This window comes from Chrysemys picta, chromosome 17 (assembly GCF_011386835.1).
Source record: "Chrysemys picta bellii isolate R12L10 chromosome 17, ASM1138683v2, whole genome shotgun sequence".
Classification (NCBI taxonomy): domain Eukaryota; kingdom Metazoa; phylum Chordata; order Testudines; family Emydidae; genus Chrysemys; species Chrysemys picta.
The window spans coordinates 8499066-8522586 of record NC_088807.1 but is presented as its reverse complement, the minus strand read 5'-3'; the positions used below and the strand labels follow the sequence as shown (position 1 = coordinate 8522586).

At 52.9% G+C, this 23521-nt stretch overlaps 1 protein-coding gene across 3 annotated transcripts in view; it reads right to left on the bottom strand.

Annotated features, from left to right (window-relative positions):
- The window catches only part of LOC101951410 (deleted in malignant brain tumors 1 protein-like), a 68162-nt gene that overhangs the window by 17508 nt on the left and 27133 nt on the right, over positions 1–23521 (bottom strand). For all 3 annotated transcript variants that reach the window (XM_065570746.1, XM_065570748.1, XM_065570747.1), the window contains 5 exons: positions 21888–22217; positions 18552–18881; positions 16039–16368; positions 5483–5521; positions 3807–4169 (listed from right to left, as the gene is read on the bottom strand). In XM_065570746.1, the coding sequence (XP_065426818.1) occupies positions 3807–4169; positions 5483–5521; positions 16039–16368; positions 18552–18881; positions 21888–22217 (1392 nt within the window). The remainder of the gene's footprint in view (positions 1–3806; positions 4170–5482; positions 5522–16038; positions 16369–18551; positions 18882–21887; positions 22218–23521) is intronic.

The following is a 23521-nucleotide window of genomic DNA, read 5'->3' as shown; positions in this document are numbered from 1 at the left end:
CAACATTTATTAAATATTTTGGACGTTTTTCTATGTTTTCAAATATATTGATTTCAATTACAACACAAAATACAATGTGTACAGTTCTCACTTTATATTATTACAGGTAAGGTTGTTTTATCCAGCATGTTCAGGGAATGGGGGGGGGGGTGGTAAATAAAAAATGCTGGTTAACTAAGAGGGAGGGAGTTTGGGTGCGGGAGTAGGATCAGGGCTGGGGGCTGGGGCACGGGAGGGCATGTGGAGCACGGGTTCTGGGAGGAAGTTTGGATGTGGGAGGAGGCTCGGGGCAGGCAGTTGGAGCGCAGTATCGGGTGCAGGGTGCCGGATCCAGGGGCACTCACTTCAAGTGGCTCCCCGCAAGCAGCAACTTATCCCAGCTGCTCCTAGGTGGAGGCACGGCAGGCGGCTTGGAGCACTTCCTCCACCCACAGGCGCCTCCCCCGCAGCTCCCATTTGTCATGGTTCCCAGCCAAATGGAGCTGTGCAGCCGGCATGGGGGATGGCAGAGCCACCTGATGCGCCTCCGCTTAGGAGTAGCCAGAGCCCGGGACAGGTCACTGCTTGCGGGGAGCCATCCGAGGTGAGCCGCCCCAAGATCTTACACCCCGCACCCCCTCCCGCCTACTAAGATCCCTCGCACACCCAAAGTCCCTCCCAGAGCCCATGCTCCACACCCCCTCCTGCTCCCCAACCCCGTGCCGGCCCCGCACCAACCACACTATAAACCATCATTTCAATGAAGATCAGAAATGCCAACATGTAGAGCTTTCTGGTTGGTGAAATGCTGGAAAAAAACAGCTTTTACTGTATTTTGGATTACAAATATTTGCACTGTAAAAATGGTAAAAGAAATAGTATTTTGCAGTTCACCTCACACAAGAAGTGTAGTGCAATCTCTTTATTGTGAAAGTGCAACTTACAAATGTATATATCTTTGTTACATAACTGCACTCAAAAAAAAATGGAAAACTTAGAGCCTACACATCCTCTCAGTCTTACTTCTTGTTCAGCCAATCGCTCAAACAAGTTTGTTTACATTTACAGGAGATAAAGATGCCTGCTTCTTATTTGCAATGTCACCCAAAAGTGAGAAGAGGCATTCGCATGGCACTTTGTAGGTGGCATTGCAAAATGCCAGATATGCTAAACATTCACATGCTCCTTCATGCTTCGGCCATCATTCCAGACACCATACTAACATATTGATGATGCCCGTTAAAAAAGCAATGTGTTAATGTAATTTGTGACTGAAATTCTTAGGGGAGAATTGTGTATCTCCTGCTATGTATTTTACCTGCATTTTGCCAATCTTTCACGTTATAGTCATCTCGGATGATGACTCAGCAAATGTTGTTCATTTTAAGAACACCTTCACTGCAGATTTGACAAAACGCAAAGAAGGTACCTGTGATGCTCTGTACCTCGGGGGATCACCCAGCACCCCCATGTTCATTCTTATAAAAGGATTGTGTGGTATCCAAAGCAAAGTTTGTCATGTTGGGTGTCTTCGGAAGGCTCATGATGCACCGAGGATTGTTGTTGTAATAATGTTAGGTTATAATTTCATGTGTATAGTTATGAGGCTGAAAATTTATCCTCATGGCTTAAAATATCCCAGACAAAAACTCTCTAAGAGCAGAGGGGCACTTCACACATCATCAAGGCATGTATGGGACAAACCCAGCCCAGCCTCACAGGTATAAAGGACGCTGGCCTAAGCAGCAACAAAAGGATGTGTTGGACTCTCGAGTGAGTCACCCCCCTTTCTTTGGTTAGTTTGGGACTGTGATGTGGTAATGCTCATCTGACTCTGAAGGGGGGGGGGGGGTGAGCAAAGCCAAGAGGGAAGAAAGAACATGATAAAAGGGAGAGATGTTTGCAATGCTCTTCTTCTGTCTTCCATCTACATCTATATACGCCACAAGCTCTCCATCTTGCAGTGTCCAGTTATGCCCACTGGACACTGAGGTTCCTAGGGTTGTGTCTGGGACCGGAGATATTGGCTAGTGTCATTAGGTTGCACGATCCAAGGAGCAGCTTACATGTCAGAGGCTGTGTGTGAACAGCCCAGGAGTGGGGGTTCTCACAGCAGAGCAGGGAAGGCTGCCTCCCAGAGTCAAGGACTGGAGTGACCTAGCACATCACCCATCCAAATAACACCAGAGGGGACGTCACAGTGGCACAGCGGAGCAGGGTGTATGTACAGCTTATTATTCCAAGTGAAATTCACACTTTAAGCACTGATATTTGTGATTTTAAGTGAGTCTTAAGTGCAGTGGCTAAGAACAGTCAGGAGGCGGTCACAGTTTTGTTATTTTCTCTTTGTTTATTTTGGGTGGGGGGGAATAAGCACAAGAAAGCAGAAAAATGACTACCAGTGAGGCAGCTACAAAACTAGAGCTGGCCAGACTGGAAGCTGCAGAGAAAGAACAGGACCACGAGTTTCAAATGTGAGAGGCAGAAATGAGGCTCAAAGCAGCAGCTACGGCCAACAACCCTCCTGTGTACAATACTATAAAATCCCTCCTGGCCAGAGAGACCAAAATTCTTTTACCTGTAAAGGGTTAAGAAGCTCAGGTAACCTGGCTGACACCTGACCCAAAGGACCACTAAGGGGACAAGATACTTTCAAATCTGGGGGGGGGGGGGAAGACTTTTGTTTGTGCTCTTTGTTTGGGGGGTTGTTCACTCTTGGGACTAAGAGGGACCGGACATCAATCCAGGCTCTCCAAATCTTTCTGAACAAGTCTCTCATATTTCAAACTTATAAGTAACAGCCAGGCAAGGCGTGTTAGTTTTATCTTTGTTTTCTCAACTTGTAAATGTTCCTTTTGCTAGAGGGTTTACCTCTGTTTGCTGTAACTTTGAACCTAAGGCTAGAGGGGGGTCCTCTGGGCTCTTTGAATCTGATTACCCTGTAAAGTTATTTTCCATCCTGATTTTACAGAGATGATTTTTACCTCTTTCTTTAATTAAAATTCTTCTTTTTTAAGAACCTGATTGATTTTTCCTTGTTTTTAGATCCAAGGGTTTGAATCGGTGTTCCCCAGGAAATTGGTGGAGAAGTTTCTCAAGGCTGCCCAGGGAAGGATTATAGTACGTGGGAGGCAGATATTTTGGGGGGAAGATAGTTTCCAAATGACTCAAACGATTTGGTGGTGGCAGCTTACTGATAACCTAAGCTGGTAAATAAGCTTAGAGGCAGTGGTGACCTGGAGCCGGTTCCCACTGGTTCGCAGGAACTGGTTGCTAAATTTAGAAGCCCTTTTAGAACTGGTTGTCCCGATTCTAAAAGGGCTTTGAAATTTAACAAAAGCTCCAGCAGTGCCCTGCCCTGCCTCCAGCCCCAGCTCACCAGGCTCCGGCTCCACCTCTGCCTCTTCCCGTGGGTGTAATTCCAGGCCCAGGCTAAGGGAAGGGTCCTGGAGCAGTGGCAGGGAGCGGAATTGCCAGGGCGATGGGACCCAGCTCTGAACTCACACACGAATTGCTGCTACCACTGGGTAGGTCAAGATCTACCCACCACCTTCCTCACCCCAGCGGTGCCCGCTGCTGGTGCCTTGGCTGGCAGCATCCTCTGCCCCTGCTGCTCAGACAGCCAGCAAAGAACCGTGGCCGTGACCAAAAGCCACATCCTGGCTCCACCAGCCCCTGCTACACTGGGCACAGGGTCACTGGGAGCTACTCCCTGGTCCGGGTCATATGGGAGCTCAGCATAGGTGATCTAATGGTTCCTTTTGGCCATTCCCTCTGGAAAGTCCTCGGCCTTGCTCTGCCATTCACCCCCCCACACACACACTCACCTTCCCACGGTGCTGAGTTGCTGGGCAGGGCTGAGCTGGGATATGGTCTCACACTCACATTGGCCTTACTGGTGCCGATGAGGTGCTGGGGAGGGCTGAGCTGGGACCTGATCACCTGGTTGTCACTGTCCTTGATCTCGTATGCACAGGAGTAATTCCTGGAGCTTGCCCCAGATACTGCGTGGTCATAGTCGTAGGTGAGTTTCCCAGATAAGCCCCTCTGGGACCAAACCTCCTCCCCATCCTGACAGAAGACAATGCGGGAGGCCAGGAGATGGGAGATCATGGAGCACTGGAGCCTCACAGAGTCCACCGGCCGGGCAGACATCTGGCTCAGGTAGAGGGTGGGGGCAGGGAGAGCACCTGGAAGGAGAATGGGTCACAGCCATAAATAAGACAGGAGGAAAATGGCAGGTGCGAATGTGTCACCTCTTGGATGGAGGCTCTGATTCCAGCCCAGCTGGGGCAGTGCAGCCGGGAGAGAGGCGACCCTTCTGCGAACCAGGCCCTAGGTGCTGGGGGCTGTCTAGGGCACAGCCAACACCTCGGCCTGCCCCCACAGAGCATGCAGTGAAGGACAGTCGCTCCCCAGGCGACAGCCCAGGAGTTGTGTCCAGAGTCTAACTGCTCCAACATCTATTCTAACATCCTCCCTGTCTTGGTGCCCCTAGTGCCCTGCAGCACTCAGTGGGCACAGGGGAAACTGGGGTCTATTCCAGGCCTAGGCAAAGGGCAGGTCCTGGAGCAGCGGCAGGGAGTGGATCCCCCTTTACCGGGAATTGCCAGGGTGATGGGGCCCAGTTAGTGTGACCAGACAGAAAATGTGAAAAATCAGGAGGGGGGGGGGATAATAGGAGCCTATATAGGAAAGAGACCCAAAAATCGAGACTGTCCCTATAAAATCGGGACATCTGGTCACCCTAGGCCCAGTTCTGAATTGCTGCTGCCACTGGGCAGGTCAATATCTGCCTGCCATCTTCCCCACCCCAGTGGTGCCCCCTGCTGGTGCCTTGGCTGGCAGCATCCCCTGCCCCTGCTGCCCAGGCAGCCAGCAAAGAAACGTGGCGATGATGAAAAAAATACATCCCAGCTCAGCCAGCCCCTGCTGGGCTGGACACAGGATCGCTGGGTGTAGCTCCCTGCCCAGGTCATATGGAAGCTCAACTTGGGTGAGCTAATGGTCCCTTCTCGCCATACCCTCTTGAAAGCCCCCTGCCTGGCCAGGCTGAGTGTTGACGGTGCTGCTGATATTTAAGGAGGAAGTGCAGGCTGCATCTGTGGGAGGAGCTCCAGAGACAGCCCTGTGACCACAAGGGGCTAGAGCCGGTACCATGGGAAAGTAAATCCATTGGGGTCAGAGCCGCGGCGTTCTCTGCTTCCCAGGGCCAGTCTCCCAGGGGTGAGATGGGCCGTGGATGTGACTCTCTATCTACATTTCACACTGGCCCCGGGTCACAGGAGAGAGACATCGGGGCAGGGAAGGGTCAGCTGGGAGACCTGCGTGCCCCACTCAGATCCCACACAGCCCCGTCCGCCTTCCTGTACCATTGCCGCTGGCACCGCACGGAGCCTGGCCGGGCCGGGGGTTTCAAGAGGGTACGGCCAGAAGGGACCATTAGATCATTCAGGCTGAGCTTCCCTGGGTAGATTGGGGACAGACAGACAGAGGGACTCACCGGGAGCTGAGCAGATCTCCTGGCTGCTGGGACTCAGCCCTGGGAACAGAAAGGTGCCGTGTGTTCAGTGCTGGGCTAGAATCGCCCCTGAGAAGCTGATGGGGTCTCTGCTCTCCCCATGGCCCCCACTCCCGAGATGACAGTGCCCCCTGCAGAGAGGGGCGGGCTCTGGGTCTGTAACATGCCCCATTGCCCTCCCCAGCCCCATGCACTGAACGGGATTCACATGCAGGAACCTGGGAACCAGGGCCCCCCTCTCTCTTCCACACAGAGGAGCATGGGACCTGGTTCCAGCCCCACCCATCCCACCAGGGACACCCCGGCCTGCTCCATAGGGCTGTGCCAGGCACTGTGCAGAGCCCTGACCCCCCAGATCCCCTCTGGGCTGGTGAGGCCCATGCAGGCGGCCTGGAGGGATCTCATGCTCCCGGGGAATCAGCACTGGGAGTCTCTGTACAGGGCTCTGCTAACAGCCCGGCAGCGCCTACGCTCATCCTCAGACCCATTAACTGAGCTCAGCCCCTCACTTCCCCAGCAGAGCCTGCAGCAGGGAACACACTACGGACAGACAGAGGGACAGGGCCAGACCTGATATGGATGTTTGAGAGTCAGGCCCAAAGCAGAACCCTCGATCCCAACCCCTCTTGTCGGTAACAGAACCAGAGCCCAGCCTGGATCCCAGCTCAGTGTCTCTGGCCCCTCGGTAACAGGGGCCCTGGGGTTGGACCCCGATAATCCCCCACCCTCCAAAGGCAACAGCCGTCCCTGCTCTCTCTGCCTCCAGGCTCAGCTGACACCCTATGAGCATCCTCCCCCAAGCCCAGCCCGTCCTGACTCGATGTGCCTGGCGTGGAGAGCTGGGCCCAGTGACACACCAGGGGTTTGAATACAGCCAAATGCCAGCTCACAGCTCCCAACATGGAATGTCAGCCAGCCCAGCAGCCTGGGGCCTGGGCTGGGAAAGCAGGGACCCGCGGAAGGATTTCAAGGTCCTAGGGGAAAAGTAACTCGACATGAGATCCCAGGGCGCTGCGGGGGAACAGGGCTTATGCACCCCTGGGCTGTGTAATGAGGAGAGCAGGAGCAGGAGCAGGGAGGGGATTTCCCCCAGTGTGCGATCTTGGTGTGGCCGATACTGGATCCTGCATCCAGTTCTGGGGGCCCCTGTTTAAAAGGGTGTTGGAAAAGTGCAGTGGGTACAGGGCAGAGCCAGAAAAATGCTGCGAGGGCTGGAGAAGAGGCCTCACAGGAGAGGCCGGGGGAGCTCCGTGTGTGGAGCTGGTCAGACAGCTGGGCAGGTCATGGTGTCCAAGCTCCTTCCAGGGGAGAAAACCCCAGGGGCTGACGGGCTCCTCGGTGCAGCGGAGACAGGCAGAACCAGACCCAAGAGCTGGACGCTGAGTCTCGGCAAACTCCAGTGAGAAAGGCAGCAGCAGTTTCTCCCCATGCAGGGGATTAACCCCCGGTGCCAGCTCCCCAGGGAAGTGGGGGAGTCACAGCCAGGCCACAGGCCTTTTCTGGGAGATGCTTTAGTCAAACACAAGTGACTGGGCTCAGTGCAAGGGAGCTGGGGGAAGTTCTCTGCTCTGGGCTATCAGGGCGTCACACTGGATGGGCTAATGGTCCCTCCTGGCCTGAAACTCTGTGAAGCTGTAACTGTAACCCCAGCCTGGGCCGATTGCTAGCTCCAGGCCATCTCCAGCACTGAGCACTGGCCCTGTGCTGGTTTGGGACAATCCCACTCCCTTAGGGTTACCATACGTCCGGATTTTCCCGGACATGTCCGGCTTTTTGGGCTCCAAATCCCCGTCCGGGGGGAAATCCCAAAAAGCCGGACATGTCCAGGAAAATTGGGACATGCGGGACCGGCGGTGCTGGGCCGGGGGCCGGCGGTGCCGAGCGCCAGGGGGTGCTCGGCCGGGGGCCCGGGGGCCGGGGACCGGCAGTGCTGGGCGGGCCGGGGGTGCTCGGCCGGGGGCCGGGCCCGGGGCCAGCACCCCAGGGCCCGAGCCGACCCAGGCTGGAGACGCCGGGGGGGCCAGACTGGGCCGCGCCTCCTCCCCTCCCCCCCCCTTACCTGCTTCAGGCTTTCGGCGAATCAAATGTTCGCGGGAAGCAGGGGAGGGGGCGGAGTTGGGGCGGGGACTTTGGGGAAGGGGCGGGGTTGGGCGGGGGCATGGGCGGGGCTGGGGGCGGGAGCGGGGCCCCGTGGAGTATCCTCCTTTTGGAGGCTCAAAATATGGTAACCCTAACTCCCTCGAACATCACAACAGCACAAACCTCTATGCCACTGAAGAGGATTTGCGGACAGCCTGGGCCAGGGGCTGCTCTTGGTTCTGTTTCCTTCCAACCTGCTACAAATTAGTACAGGGATCCCAGATACTCACAGTGCAGCAAGAGGCAGAGAGACAGGATCATCGGGGCGGTAGGATGGATAGAGCCCAGCGGGGTTGGGAGGGGACAATCCGCAGTCACTCCCTGCTCCCACCTGCCCTCTCTGCCCTGTCTGACTTCAGGAGAAGGGAAGGTCTGGGCCCTCTCTCTCTGCTCCAATCTGCCCCGTCCACTTCCCAGGGTTGGATGCTCCAGCCAGTCCCGTCCCTGCTCCCAGGACCCCTGGGGTCTTTAGGGCTCAGGCAGCAGTGATTCTGCAGCCTCTCTCTGACCTGTTCTGTCCCCTCCTCAGGTCTGATATTCACCATCACTCCCCATTTCCTTCCCCACGCCACCCCCCTTCCCTGTCCCGACTCCAGCATCTCTATTTAGGGCTGCAGGATTGAGAACTGCAAGATCGAAGAAGCCTGGTTGGCTTATTTGAGTTTAAACATATCACTGAGGAAACACCTCCCATCCCATGTCACAGCCTGGGGACCGAGACAGCCCTGCGGGAAGCCAAACAGCAGAGGGCCTCAAGAGAAACCTGTCAGGAGCACAAGGCAGAGCAGTTTTGCAGATCAACTTTTCACAGTAATTGATGCACAAACTGATTGTCCTGGGATGGTGGCTGGGCACATTTCACCCCTGGGATGGAGTCAGCTCTGCAGAGCAGCTGGACAGGGGATGTTTGGGGGAACTCAGATGCTCAGGTGAGGGTCAGACGAGCACAGTGTGAAACTCCCTGTTAGAAGCAGTGCCCAGAAGTCAGCAGGGTGGAAAAGGGTAAATAGTTTTGGAAAATTTTTAAAAATAATTGTTTCACATCTTTTTGTTAAAAACCATTTTTGTATTACGTCCCCCTCCCCCATTTCTGCCCTTCTCTTGATGGCAATATAGTAAAAATGGAGGGGGCAGAAACCTAAAACCTGAAAACTGTTTAAACAATCTTTTAAAAAGTGGATTGTTTAAAGGAAAATGTTCATTGTTTTTTAATTTTCCAATTTTGGTTTTACAAACCCCCCAAAACAGTTTTAATTTTGTCTTTGGAAAATGTTTGACAAAAACTCTCACTAAAAATCTGTCATTTTTACATCACAGCATTGTGGCGGCTCAGCCCAGAGTGATCCCCGGGGCTGTGGGTCAGGCTGAGCTGCTGGCACCCTTGGATGGCAGCCGGGCCCTGCTTGGAGCTCAGACAATGCTGCCCAGAAAGGGCCTGATCCAAAGCCCCTTGGTGTCAATGGAAAGACTCCACTGACTTCACTGGCCTGGGGATCAGGCCCCTGTGTAAGAGGGTCGGTTCTCTTGTGACAGAGAAATGGCTCCGGAGTTTTCACTTGGAGAGACCCCAACCCAGAACCACCCAGGACCAGGACCAGGGAATGTCTCGACCACGGGAGGGTGAAGGGGAGGTTGATGACGGGATCATGAACAGTGCATAGCGGGATGTGAACAAGGGAACTGAGCCCCTTCCTCTCCAGTCAGAGCTGCAAACACAGCTGAGAAGCAAGAGCATCCGCAGAGTGAGTTCCTCCTGCTGCACAGACCCTGCAGCTGCCTCACTGCACAGACCCTGAATGGAGCAGAGAGACGGCTCCACACAGGGAAGAAATGACCAGGGCTCCTCTCTACGCTAGTGCTTCAACAGAGACTTGAAAGGAATCAGCTGCACAGAGCCTGCGATAGAGAGAGAGACTGATTGTCGCTAGATAGATGGCTATGTATGGGGATAGAGACATAAACAGAGGATGCCTGGGGGATAGATAGAGACAATATTATTTTTAAATACCGTGCTTGGTTTATCACATGGTTAAGCACAGAGACCAAGACTTTAAGAAAGTATTACTGATTTTGAGATATCAATTTAGTCCATCTTAAAGGGCTGATTTCTAGCAGGTGGGGGCTCATTGCAATCTATCTGTCCCGCCTTAACGTCTCCCAAGGTGGGCTGCCAAAATCACTGGTCATTTTGGAAAGTGTGGCCAGAAGTGCTTGTGCCAATTATGCATGTGCTTTATCTGTGTATGAGACCAGCTCTTGGGTTACAAAGGGCTGCATCCCCATAGCCAGTGGTGAGCTGGAGCCGGTTCCCACCGGTTCGCGGGAACCGGTTGTTAAATTTAGAAGCCCTTTTAGAACCGGTTGTCCCGGTTCTAAAAGGGCTTTTAAATTTAACAAAAGCTCCAGCTGCTCCCTGCCCTGCCTCCAGCCCCAGCTCACCTAGCTCGGGCTTCACCTCTGCCTCCTCCCCTGAAAGCTCCCCCTCCCGGCTTCCCGTGAATCAGCTGTTCACACCGGAAGTCTGGGAGGGCTTAGAAGGAAGCAGCAGCTTCCTGCAGGTGAGCTGGGGCGGGGGGGTGCGAGGAGGGCTCTAGGCGCCGTGCAGCTCCGGGCGGCCCCGGCCCTGACTCCGGCAGGCCGGGCGATGCGGCTCCGGGCTGGCCCCCAGCTTCAGCCCGGCCAGCGGCTCCGGCCCGGGCCCCGGCTCCAGGCCGGCCCGCGGTTCCGACCCGGTGCCCATGGCTCCCGGCCCCCAGCTCCCGGGCAGGGGTCCCGGGGGGCCATCAGGAATGAGAAGAGGGGTTGGATGGGGCATCAGGGAGCAGTTAGGGGACAGGGAAGGGGGGTGGATTGGGCAGGGGTCCCGGGGGTGGGGTGTCAAGGAATGTGGGGGCTTGGATGGGGCAGGAGTCCCTGGGGCAGGGGGGCTCAACCCCCTCGTGGGGTGAGGAGGAGGGAACCAGTTGTTAATATTTTAGCAGCTCATCACTGCTTAGGGGGCTTTCATAGGAGTCCCCACATCTGTACCCTAGAGTTCAGAGTGGGGAAGGAACCTTGACAGAAACTATGGAGAGAGAGGCAGCCAGAGAGGAGGCTGCACGCAGAAGAGTCATGGAAGAAAGAGAGAGAGAGAGAGCAAAAACACCAACTGCACTTGCTAGAGAAGCAGAACCAGAACCCCCCCCCCACCCCCCACGCCAACGACCCCCATCACTCCAAAAATCACAGGTGGGAACACTTATGTCCTGCATACAGTGAGGACGATGATATTGCTGAATATCTGATTACCTTTGAAAGGCTGTAAGTAATACATGAAATCCCTGATAAGAGAGTTCCTACCCTGATTGCGAAATTAACTGGAAAAGCTCGAAATGTATTCAGTGGAATGCCTGTTGAAGGTGCTTTAGACTACTGTTAATTTAAAGATACTGTTTTGCGAAGGTTTCAGATTACCCCTGAAACATATAGAGTTATATTTAGGAATCTTAAGAGGGATATTGGTCTGAGTAATGGGGAATATGTAAACAAAATGAAAGATTTGTTGGGAAAATGGGTGAGGGTAAAGAGGTGGCGAGTTGTGAGGGAATGTTGGATCTTGTTGCTCAAGAGCATTTCCTACGCGTGTGTCAGGCTGATGTGAAGCCGTGTCTATGGGACAAAGATGTAAAGTCTGGGGATGAGGTGGCTTTTTTAGCTGATGCCCTTGAACAGAATCAGGCGTCTATTGAGGGCAGGCCACAGACTGAGGGGTTTAAAACTGGTGGGAAGGGAGGATCCCATTTTGCCCCTGGGAAGAGAGAAGGGGGTTGGGAGCCTAAACATTCTCTTACCCCAAAACATTCCTCTACTGGTAACTCTCATCCCAAATCTCTTGTAAAAGCAGAAGAGCCCAAAAGGTGCTATCAGTGTAATCCCACTGATCACCTGAGGAATAAATGTCCTGTGCTAGGAGGAAGCAGGCAAACAACAGCTCATGTTAGTTCTGCTGTCCTCAACACAGAAACCCCACAAGCAATTGAAACCTGTCATATTGGTTCTGTGAGATTAGCCTCTGCAGAGCCAGATATGGAGCATGTTAAGGCTGTCCAAATTGATGGCAGGGAATACTAGGGGCAGAGGGATACAGGGGCCCCAATCTCTCTGGTTACACAGAGTATGGTCCCAAAGGCCAGTATGTTGCCTGGCCAAATGGCAGAGATTATGGGGATGGGCGAAAGCAGATTCCTCGTACCACTAGCTAGAATCTATGTGGTTTGGGAAGGTTTGGAAAGTGGTTTGACTGTGGGAGTAATAGAACACCTCTCAGTCGACCTGCTTCTTGGTAATGATTTTTTCTGTGTAACTCAGGTTAAAGTATTTGCCTGCAGCAGGAGGGAATTTTATGCTTGGACCCCCGAGGGAAAGGGTAAGGTCTCAGGAACTGCTGAGAGAATGGGAGAGAGTCTCCTTGATTCTTCTACAGCTGGGGGAAGCCACGTGCTTCCAGGTGGAGAGTGGTTGAGACCAACTCCTGCACTGCAGTTGGGGGCAGCATGACATCAGGAAGGGACGGGGGGGTGTAATGCCTGCCAGGGAGAGAACTGTCCAGGTTGTTAGCTCCCAGCAGGTCACAGCTGAACCAGAGGCAAAACCGGCTCTAGGAAGCATAGACCAATGTGACCCAGAGGAGAGCCCAGAGAAGGGACAGGGGATCTCAGAAACCACTGAGGTGGGTGAGGATTCCTGTGACTCTGTAACACAGGGAAGCAGGGTGCTTCCAAGTAGGGGAGGGGCTGAGACTAGCTCCTTTCCAGCAGAAGGCAACATGCCCTCAGACACACAGGCAGGAGAGGTGTTGTCAGTGATAAAGGAAACTGTCCCAGTTGTTAGCTGGCAGATTATTGCAGCTGAACGAGAGAGAGAACCCTTCCTAGGGAGCACAGAGAAATGTGTCTTAGGAGGGGGCCCAGAGGAGGAAACTGGGGAAGGAATAGTGGGGGGACAGGAATGTCTCCTCACTAGTCATTTGGGGCAGGATGCCCAGGACACTCGGAGGATGGCTGGGTCAGCATTAGTGCACCCAGGCACTCAGCCTGTGACCCAGGTTTTGAGAAGGAACCGTGTACCTGACCTCCTGGAGAGGAGCAGTCACACAGCTGACTTCTCAGGGACAGAGAAAGGGGTGGCGGAGGGTACCCCAATCCGGGTCCCAGTTTTTCAGGATGCTGTTTCTGACAAGTTTGTGGAAAGTAACTGTCTCTCTTTACATCGAGATGCAGCTCCAATGCCTGTGACGGCAGAAGAGTTGAGACCAGGAAATTGCCAGGTAGTAGTCTGTGAGAACACAAATGACCAAACTGACAGAGAAGGGGGTGTTTTCCCCCAGGCTGGTGAGGCACAGAGAGCAGTTATCTGAAAGTTGCTGGGGAAATGTGAATCTGATGGAAGGGTAAACACACCTAGCCCAGAGAGCACAGATCACAGCCCTCTAGGGGGCAGAGAAGGACTCAGTGCTGGGAGCGGGAAACACAGGGTAACCCCAAAAGGGGAGCTGGATTTTTTGCATATGGACATTCCTGGGGTTGGGAGACCACTCCCCAAAGGGCCAGCCAACATGCAGGATCCCCCTGAACACCTGTCTTGCCAGACCCTGAGGCACCAAAATTCCAGGAACATGATTAAATTAAGAGCCCACCCAGAGGGGAACACTGCAGGGAAAGAAAAGCCAGTGACTGATTACATGGGAGAGAGTCAAAGGACATCATGGGTAATGACCAAACTAACCTCAAACTAAAATATCAGAACAGAGGGCGTGGTATCATAAAGATACTTGTAAACACCCATCTGTGATAAAAATGTTGGTATTAATGTTAAGTTTTGGGGATACGAATTTTGACACAGACGTTAAACCTTATGATAATGCTACTTTTCAATTAATACCTGTAAAGAGGTTTAAATCTTATAACAGCAGAGAAACCATAAAAAACCTGGTTTGCTGTGTGTGAATGGGGAAACTGAGGCACGCTGCCTCATGGCCTTAATGGCTGGATGCCAAGAGAACTAACAAACTGCCTTTGAGCTAGTCAGTGACTAACCCTCCTGCAGTAAACTAAGGAAGGTGTGATGCTCTGTACCTCGGGGGATCACCCAGCACCAGGGGCGCCTCTAGCTTTTTTGCCGCCCCAAGCATGGAAGGCAGGCTGCCTTTGGCAGTCCCGCGGATTCGGCGGCATGCCTGCGGGAGGTCAGCCGGTCCCACGGCTTCGGCGTACCCGCCACCAAATTGCCGCCAAAGCCGCGGGACCGGGAATGGGCGACGTCCACATTGATTGAATTGACCTCATTAGCACTAACCCCCCATTTAGAAAGGCAACTCCCAATCCTTTCATGTGCTGTAATATATATACTGCCTACTGTATTTTTCACGCCATGCATTTGAAGTGGGTTTTAGCCCATGAAAGTTATGCCCAAATAAATTTGTTACTCTCTAAGGTGCCACAAGGACTACTCATTGTTTTTCCTTTTATTAAAAAGTTTAATAATTTAATAACTTACCCTTTTCTGCACTGAGACTTTGTACCTGCAAGAGGGGAAGCTTTGCCTCATAGAAGCACCCAGGGGGTGGTGTGTAATTGTATTAGGTTACTGGGTGGGGGCTCAAGCCAGATCTGTGTTATATTGCTGAAAAGCAAACCCTAGATACTGAACCCGTCCCTAATAGCTTCCGCCGACACTGGCGGAAGGGCTACATAGATGTCGATTTGTGACATACACAAAAGAAGAAGACTCCCCCCACTGACATGCAACCACTTCTGGGGTAGGACAGGGCAGCTGAGAAACAGGACAGGGAAATACTTAGGCTGTGTAGGACAGGCAGGGAGGAAGAATTGCTTCATTCTATCGTGGCAATTTGGCAGCAGGTCCTTCGCTCCCAGAGGACCCCGCCACCGAATTCCCGCCGAACAGCGGGATGTGGCGCCCCCCTCTTCATTGGCCGCCCCAGGCACCTGCTTGCTACACTGGTGCCTGGAGCCAGCCCTGCTCCCCATTGTGCCACAGAGGAATCTGGCCCAGAGATAAATACATGCCAACTGGCAGAAAGCACAGGAATGCCTAGATTTATTCGGGGATCCCCAGGGTGAGATATATGCACAATAGCTCACCAGAGGTTGTATGTGAGGTCTCTACCAAGAGACAGCAGCCCGCTGGTCGACCTAACAGGGGCAAGATGTTTGTATGGGATATAGTTGAAGAGAGATGTAAAATGTAGAATATGACTCTCCAGAAGTGTTGAAGTGAAGCTTGTCACCTGCGCCATGGCAATCCCTTCGGCTGAGCCAATCAGCACATAGAACAAAGCACAGCCGAGGAGACAGGCTATAGTCACAGTCTGGGCCCAGTGGGGGCCTGAGAATTTACAAAGATAAAGGACCCTCAGCACAAGCCTCCGAAGAGAGACCTCCTCTGGGAAGAGACAATGGTCTGTACCTACAAAGAAAGCGGAGAGGGGACAAGAGTTCCCTTTCACCCAGGAGGCGGCTGACAGCGTTTGTCTCAGGAACAGGAGATCACAGCCAAGCCTGGAGTGAAACCCTGGAAGGACTGTGGGGTGAGCGTTGCTCTACCAGACGGAAAAGTATCTCGTTCAATGAGTCTAGGCTCTAGTCAGCGTGGTATGATTTTATTGACCATGGAACCATTTTTTTCCAACCCGTTTCCTTGCTACCCCTGAACCGCTACACTCTGTGAAATCACTTGTCCTTGGTGTGACTATGAAGGAATCTAGGGCTGTGTGTGGATCGGAGCAGAGATGGGAGGTGAAACTGGTCACCTTGGGACCCTGTTTCTTTGGGAGCAGCAGATCTGTGACTGCTGTGAATGCCCAGTGAGACAGGGACTGGGTGCTGCAGAGGGACTCTCGGAGGGCCGAAGGGTGAAGTGTGCCTATTGCCAACCTGGGGAGAGACCACCCCACAAGGTCTAGAGGGCACGGCTTGTGTGGCCTGTGGCCAAGGGAGTCAGGGAGCTGCCCCCCAGCCGGGCACAGACAAGGTTTCCTCATGCCATGGGCCCATGGCATCACACTAGGGCATTAGGGCCAGCACAACTGCAAAGGGAGAGAGCCCTCTACTCACACACTCCTACCTGCAGCACAAGCCCCTTTTGGGGCCAGCACTGACATCAAGGGGAGAGCGTAGGCATCCCCTACCGAGCCCCCACACCGCTCCCTGCAGCACAGGGGAATTAGGGTCAGCACAGACTGAGAGAAGAGCGCTCCCTACTGGAACCGTTATATTGCTCCCTGAAGCACAGGCCCCAAGCACTATGCTGGGGTCAGCACTGGCTGTCAGGGAACAATGCCCCGTAATGAGCTTCCCACCCTGCTCCCTGCAACAGGCAGGATGGTAGATGAAGATTACCTGAGCACACAACACCGGCATCTTCTCCGTGGTCACAGTTATGTTCTCCCCAAGGCTGAGACCTGCAATAGGAGAGGGCAGCTTCTGTCCCTGCGCATTTAACGTCATCCAGCCAGATACGGTCAGATCCTCGCCCAAATCGAGCCCCTCCTGGGGCTGATAACGCCGTCCCACAGCCCAGCTGCCTGCACACGACTGCAGCATCAGTTATGTTCCAGTTGTCATCACACACGGTTCCCCACTGCTGGTTATGAAGCACCTCGACCCTCCCAGCGCAGCGACTCGAACCATTCACCAGTCGGAGCTGAGCCAGTTCTCTGATGCCTGAGTCTGCAAACACCCAAGAGAATAAACACTCAGGGAGGTTCCTGGTATCAGGGGGTAGCCGTGTTAGTCTGTATCTACAAAAACAACAAGGAGTCTGGTGGCACCTTAAAGACTAACAGATTTATTTGGGCATAAGCTTTCGTGGGTAAAAACCACAAAACCAGGGAGGTTCCTGTGCATCTGATCTCTCATGTTGCTGGGGAACGTAGCGCCTGCTGCCAATGGATCTGACCGGTCTCTGCACACAGCCACTGCCTGTCAAGGGCTCCCCGCCACTGACCACGCTAATCTCTTGGGCAATGTTGAAGTTTGTCCACTCCTCTCCCAGCCAACTCTCACCTAGTTAGGCAGACTGGACGGCAGTCTGACCTACTGCTCTGACCAAAGCCCTTTAAAAGATCACCCCCTGCACTGCTGGCAGGAACCTCCTGGGGAGCAGATTTACACCCTCACTCCTGGCGCTGGTATTCATAGATACATAGGGTTACATAGATATCGACTTGTGACATACCCAGAAGAAGAAGCCTCCCCCCACTGACATGCAGCCACTTATGGGGTAGGACAGGGCAGCTGAGAAACAGGACAGGGAAATACGTAATAGGGCAGGACGTGAGGAAGAATTGCATCTCCTGTGTCCAGCTCTTGGGGAAGTTACAACTTCAGGACTAATTCCCTGAAATGCAAATTTGCTGGAACACAGTGCTTAGGAACCGGACTCTTGAGAAATTGGCCCTGGATTTTTAGTTTGAGTGAGCGGCTGCAGGCTCTGTTGACAACAAATCGAACCAGTGGGAGCTACAGTTACCCAGGTCCCCATTGTTCCGCAGAGGAGTCTGGCCCAGAGATAAGTAGACGCCAATGGCAGAGGGCACAGGGATCCCTAGAGTTATACAGGGATCCGCTGGGTGAGATATATGCACAATAGCTCACCAAAGGTGGTATGTGAGGACTCTACCAAGAGACAGCAGCCCACTGGTCACCCTAATGGGGGCAAGATGTTTGGATGGGACACAGTTGAAGAGAGATGTAAAATGTAGAATATGACTCTCCAGAAGTGTTGAAGTGAAGCTTGTCACCTGCGCCATGGCAATCCCTTCGGCTGAGCCAATCTGCACATAGAACCAAGCACAGCCATGGAGACAGGCTATAGTCACTGTGTGGGCCTAGTGGGGACCTGAGAATTTACAAAGACAAAGGACCCTCAGAACAAGTCTCCGAAGAGAGACCTACCCTGGGAAGAGACAATGGTCTGTACCTACAAAGAAAGAGGAGAGGGAACAAGAGCTCCCTTTCACCCAGGAGGCGGCTGACAGCGTTTGTCTCAGGAACAGGAGATCACAGCCAAGCCTGGAGTGAAACCCTGGAAGGACTGTGGGGTGAGCGTTGCTCTACCAGACGGAAAAGTATCTCGTTCAATGAGTCTAGGCTCTAGTCAGCGTGGTATGATTTTATTGACCATGGAACCATTTCTTTCCAACCCGTTTCCTTGCTACCATGAATCGCTACACTCTGTGAAATCACTTGTCCTTGGTGTGACTATGAAGGAATCTAGGGCTGTGTGTGGATCGGAGCAGAGATGGGAGGTGAAACTGGTCACCTTGGGACCCTGTTTCTTTGGGAGCAGCAGATCTGTGACTGCTGTGAATGCCCAGTGAGACAGGGACTGGGTGCTGCAGAGGGACTCTCGGAGGGCCGAAGGGTGAAAAGTGCCTATTGCCAACCTGGGGAGAGACCACCCCACAAGGTCTAGAGGGCACGGCTTGTGTGGCCTGTGGCCAAGGGAGTCAGGGAGCTGCCCCCCAGCTGGGCACAGACAAGGTTTCCTCATGCCATGGGCCCATGGCACCACACTAAGGCATTAGCATCAGCACAACTGCAAAGGGGGAGAGCCCTCTACTCACACACTCCTACCTGCAGCACAAGCCCCCTTTGGGGCCAGCACTAATATCAAGGGGAGAGCGTAGGCATCCCCTACCGAGCCCCCACACCGCTCCCTGCAGCACAGGGGAATTATGGTCAGCACAGACTGAGAGAAGAGCGCTCCCTACTGGAACCGTTATATTGCTCCCTGAAGCACAGGCCCCAAGCACTATGCTGGGGTCAGCACGGGCTGTCAGGGGACAATGCCCCGTAATGAGCTTCCCACCCTGCTCCCTGCAACAGGCAGGATGGTAGATGAAGATTACCTGAGCACACAACGCCGGCATCTTCTCCGTGGTTACAGTTATGTTCTCCCCAAGGCTGAGACCTGCAATAGGAGAGGGCAGCTTCTGTCCCTGCGCATTTAACGTCATCCAGCCAGATACGGTCAGATCCTCGCCCAAATCGAGCCTCTCCTGGGGCTGATAACGCCGTCCCACAGCCCAGCTGCCTGCACACGACTGCAGCATCAGTTATGTTCCAGCTGTCATCACACACGGTTCCCCACTGCTGGTCGTGAAGCACCTCAACCCTCCCAGCGCAACGACTCGAACCATTCACCAGTCGGAGCTGAGCCAGTTCTCTGATGCCTGAGTCTGCAAACACCCAAGAGAATAAACACTCAGGGAGGTTCCTGGTATCAGGGGGTAGCCGTGTTAGTCTGTATCTACAAAAACAACAAGGAGTCTGGTGGCACCTTAAAGACTAACAGATTTATTTGGGCATAAGCTTTCGTGGGTAAAATCCACGAAACCAGGGAGGTTCCTGTGCATCTGATCTCTCATGTTGCTGGGGAACGTAGCGCCTGCTGCCAATGGATCTGACCGGTCTCTGCACACGGCCACTGCCTGTCAAGGGCTCCCCGCCACTGACCACGCTAATCTCTTGGGCAATGTTGAAGTTTGTCCACTCCTCTCCCAGCCAACTCTCACCTAGTTAGGCAGACTGGACGGCACTCTGACCTACTGCTCTGACCAAAGCACTTTAAAAGATCACCCCCTGCACTGCTGGCAGGAACCTCCTGGGGAGCAGATTTACACCCTCACTCCTGGCGCTGGTATTCATAGATACATAGGGTTACATATATATCGACTTGTGACATACCCAGAAGAAGAAGCCTCCCCCCACTGACATGCAGCCACTTATGGGGTAGGACAGGGCAGCTGAGAAACAGGACAGGGAAATACGTAATAGGGCAGGACGTGAGGAAGAATTGCGTCTCCTGTGTCCAGCTCTTGGGGAAGTTACAACTTCAGGACTAATTCCCTGAAATGCAAATCCGCCAGAACACAGTGCTTAGGAACTGGACTCTTGAGAAATTGGTCCTGGATTTTTAGTTTGAGTGAGCGGCTGCAGGCTCTGTTGACAACAAATCGAACCAGTGGGAGCTACAGTTACCCAGGTCCCCATTGTTCCGCAGAGGAGTCTGGCCCAGAGATAAGTAGACGCCAACTGGCAGAGGGCACAGGGATCCCTAGAGTTATACAGGGATCCCCTGGGTGAGATATATGCACAATAGCTCACCAAAGGTGGTATGTGAGGTCTCTACTTAAAGACTGCAGCCCACTTGTCACCCTAATGGGGGCAAGATGTTTGGATGGGACACAGTTGAAGAGAGATGTAAAATGTAGAATATGAGGCTCCAGAAGTGTTGAAGTGAAGCTTGTCACCTGCGCCATGGCAATCCCTTCGGCTGAGCCAATCAGCACATAGAACCAAGCACAGCCGTGGAGACAGGCTATATTCACTGTCTGGGCCCAGTGGGGACCTGAGAATTTACAAAGACAAAGGACCCGCAGCACAAGTCTCCAAAGAGAGACCTCCTCTGGGAAGAGACAATGGTCTGTACCTACAAAGAAAGAGGAGAGGGGACAAGAGCTCCCTTTCACCCAGGAGGCATCTGACAGCATTTGTCTCAGGAACAGGAGATCACAGCCAAGCCTGGAGTAAAACCCTGGAAGGACTGTGGGGTGAGCGCTGCTCTACCAGACAGAAAAGTATCTCATTCAATGAGCCTAGGCTCTAGTCAGCGTGGTATCATTTTATTGACCATGGAACCATTTCTTTCCAACCCGTTTCCTTGCTACCCCTGAATCGCTACATTCTGTGAAATCACTTGTCCTTGGTGTGACTATGAAGGGATCTAGGGCTGTGTGTTGATCGGGGCAGAGATGGGACGTGGAACTGGTCACCTTGGAACGCTGTTCCTTTGATAGCAGCAGATCTGTGACTGCTGTGAATGCCCAACGGGACAGGGTCTGGATGCTGCAGAGGGACTCTCGGAGGGCCGAAGGGTGAAGTGTGCCTATTGCCGACCTGGAGAGAGGTCACCCACACACACACACAAGGCCTCGAGGGCACGGCTAGTGTGACCTGTGGCCGAGGGAGTCGGGGACAGACAAGGCTTCCTCATGCTAGGGGCCCATGGCACAACACTAGGGCATTAGGGCCAGAACAACTGCAAACGGAGAGAGCCCCCTACTGACACCCATCTACCTGCAGCACAGGTCCCCTTTGGGGCGAGCACTGACATCAAGGGGAGAGTGTGAGTGTCCCCTACTGAGCCAGCACAACGCTCCCTGCAGCACAGGCAAATTAGGGTCAGCACAGACTGAGAGGCAAGGGCTCTCTTCTGGAACCGCCATATTTCTCCCTGAAGCACAGGCCCCAAGCACCATGCTGGGGCCAGAACTGGCTGTGAGGGGACTGTCATAACTATAAAGGGAAGGGTAACAGCCCTCCTGTGTACAATACTATAAAATCCCTCTTGGCCATAGACTCCAAAATCCTTTTACCTGTAAAGGGTTAAGAAGCTCAGGTAACCTGGCTGATACCTGACCCAAAGGACCAATAAGGAGACAAGATACTTTCAAATCTTGGTGGGGGGAAGCCTTTTGATTGTGCCCTTTGTTTTGGGGGTTGTTCGCTCTTGGGACTGAGAGGGACCAGACATCAATCCAGGCTCTCCAAATCTTTCTGAACAAGTCTCTCATATTTCCAACTTGTAAGTAAACAGCCAGGCAAGGCGTTTTAGTTTTTATCTTCGTTTTCTCAACTTGTAAATGTACCTTTTTGCTAGAGTGTTTATCTCTGTTTGCTGTAACTTTGAACCTAAGGCTAGAGGGGATTCCTCTGGGCTCTTTAAGTTTGATTACCCTGTAAAGTTAGTTTCCATCCTGATTTTACAGAGATGATTTTTACCTCTTTCTTTAATTAAAAGCCTTCTTTTTAAGAACCAGATTGATTTTTCCTTGTTTTTAGATCTAAGGGGGTTGGATCTTGAACCACCAGGAGTTGGTGGGAGGTAGGAGGGGGGATGGTTAATTTCTCCTTGTTTTAAGATCCAAGGGGTTTGGATCTGTATTCACCAGGGAATTGGTGAAGAGTCTCTCAAGACTACCCAGGAAAGAGGATTAGCACATTTGGGAGTGGTGGCAGCGGACCAGATCTAAGCTGGTAGTTAAGCTTAGAAGTTTTCATGCAGGCCCCCACATTTGTACCCTAAAGTTCAGAGTGGGGAAGCAGTCTTGACAGGGACAATGCCCCGTAATGAGTTTCCCACCATGTTCCCTGCAACAGGCAGGGTGGTAGATGAAGGTTACCTGAGCACACAACACCGGCATCTTCTCCATGGTTACAGTTATGTTCTCCCCAAGGCCGAGCCCTGCAATCGGAGAGGGAAGCTTCTGTCCCTGCGCAGCCAACTTCATCCAGCCAGATACGATCTGATCCTCGCCCAAATCGAGCCTCTCCTGGGGCTGATAACGCCGTCCCACAGCCCAGCTGCCTGCACACGACTCCGGCATCCTGTAAGTCCCAGCTGTCATCACACACGGTTCCCCACTGCTGGTCGTGAAGCACCTCAACCCTCCCAGCGCAGCGACTCGAGCTGTTCACCAGTCGGAGCTGAGCCAGTTCTCTGATGCCTGAGTCTGCAAACACCCAAGGGAATAAACACTCAGGGAGGTTCCTGTGCATCTGATCTCTCGTATCGCTGAGGAACATAGGGCCTCCTGCCAACGGATCTGACTGGTCTCTGCACACAGCCACTGCCTGTCAAGGGCTCCCCACCACTGACCAGGCTAATCACTTGGGCAATGTTGAAGTTTGTCCATTCCCCTCCCAGCCAGCTCTCACCTAGTTAGGCAGATTGGACGGCAGTCTGACCTACTGCTCCCACCTTTTTAAGCACTTAAAAAGATCACCCCCCGCACTGCTGGCAGGAATCTCCTGGGGAGCAGATTTACACCCTCACTCCTGGCGCTGGTATTCATAGATACATAGGGTTACATTGTTAAAGTGAAATGAATTATATTAAAGAAATAGAATGGATTAAAGAATGCTGTACGTGCCTTTAAGTAGAAATGAGAAATGCTGCAATCCAAGTGTCAGGAAAGCAGACATTAAGGTAGAACAATTGCTTTATTTAAGGGCGATTGGTGAAGCATTACCCTTAGATCGAAAAGAGTTAGTAAGGAAGCAAGATATGCATATTGTGCCCCAGGTAAATTTTACAATTTTGCTCTCTTTGTCCCTTAGTTTAGTTTGCGCCCTTTTACCTGTATAAATAAGACTGTTTGGGTCTTGCATGGGGGCTCACTTTATCTGAATGTATTAGCAGAGCGCTGTGCTAATAAACAGAGTGGTCTTGACAAATTGTGAGTCCTGATTCTACTTTGACAATTTGGAGGTTCCATCGAGATGGCAACCATCTTCACTGGGGCCATGTGATTCCTGACCATTTTTGTAGGACGACCGTGGCAGCCGGCACCTAGGCATTTGGCCTGAGCTGTTCTCCTCCAGAACGGAAGGGCGCACGACCACAGTGAGGTCTACGCCATCAAACCTATTGGTTCCCACTCTGTTCTGGTAGGTGTCCCGGGATCTGACATCAGGAATCTGGTCAGGTAATTATTTCTGTGTTTTGTCTGGACTGAGGACTGTCCTGTCTCTGTGTCTATCCGTCCTCCTGTGGAGTGTTTGAGTCTGGGTGCCGTCTCCGTCCGGGGATCAGCCGACCAAGGGGTTCCTGTCCCCGCGGTCTGAGTGAAGTCTGCACAATCGCAGCCACACCGCACCTTGGGTAAAACCCTTGGTGTGAAAGCAAGGGCGATTGAGGCAGTAGCCTCTGGGCTCCTTTTGTGTGTTGCACCGGGCATCACTCTGATGAACCCAAATTTCCTTCTTGTGTGATTGGTGTGTGAAGTCCTCCTGTATGGGTAACCAGATGTCTAAG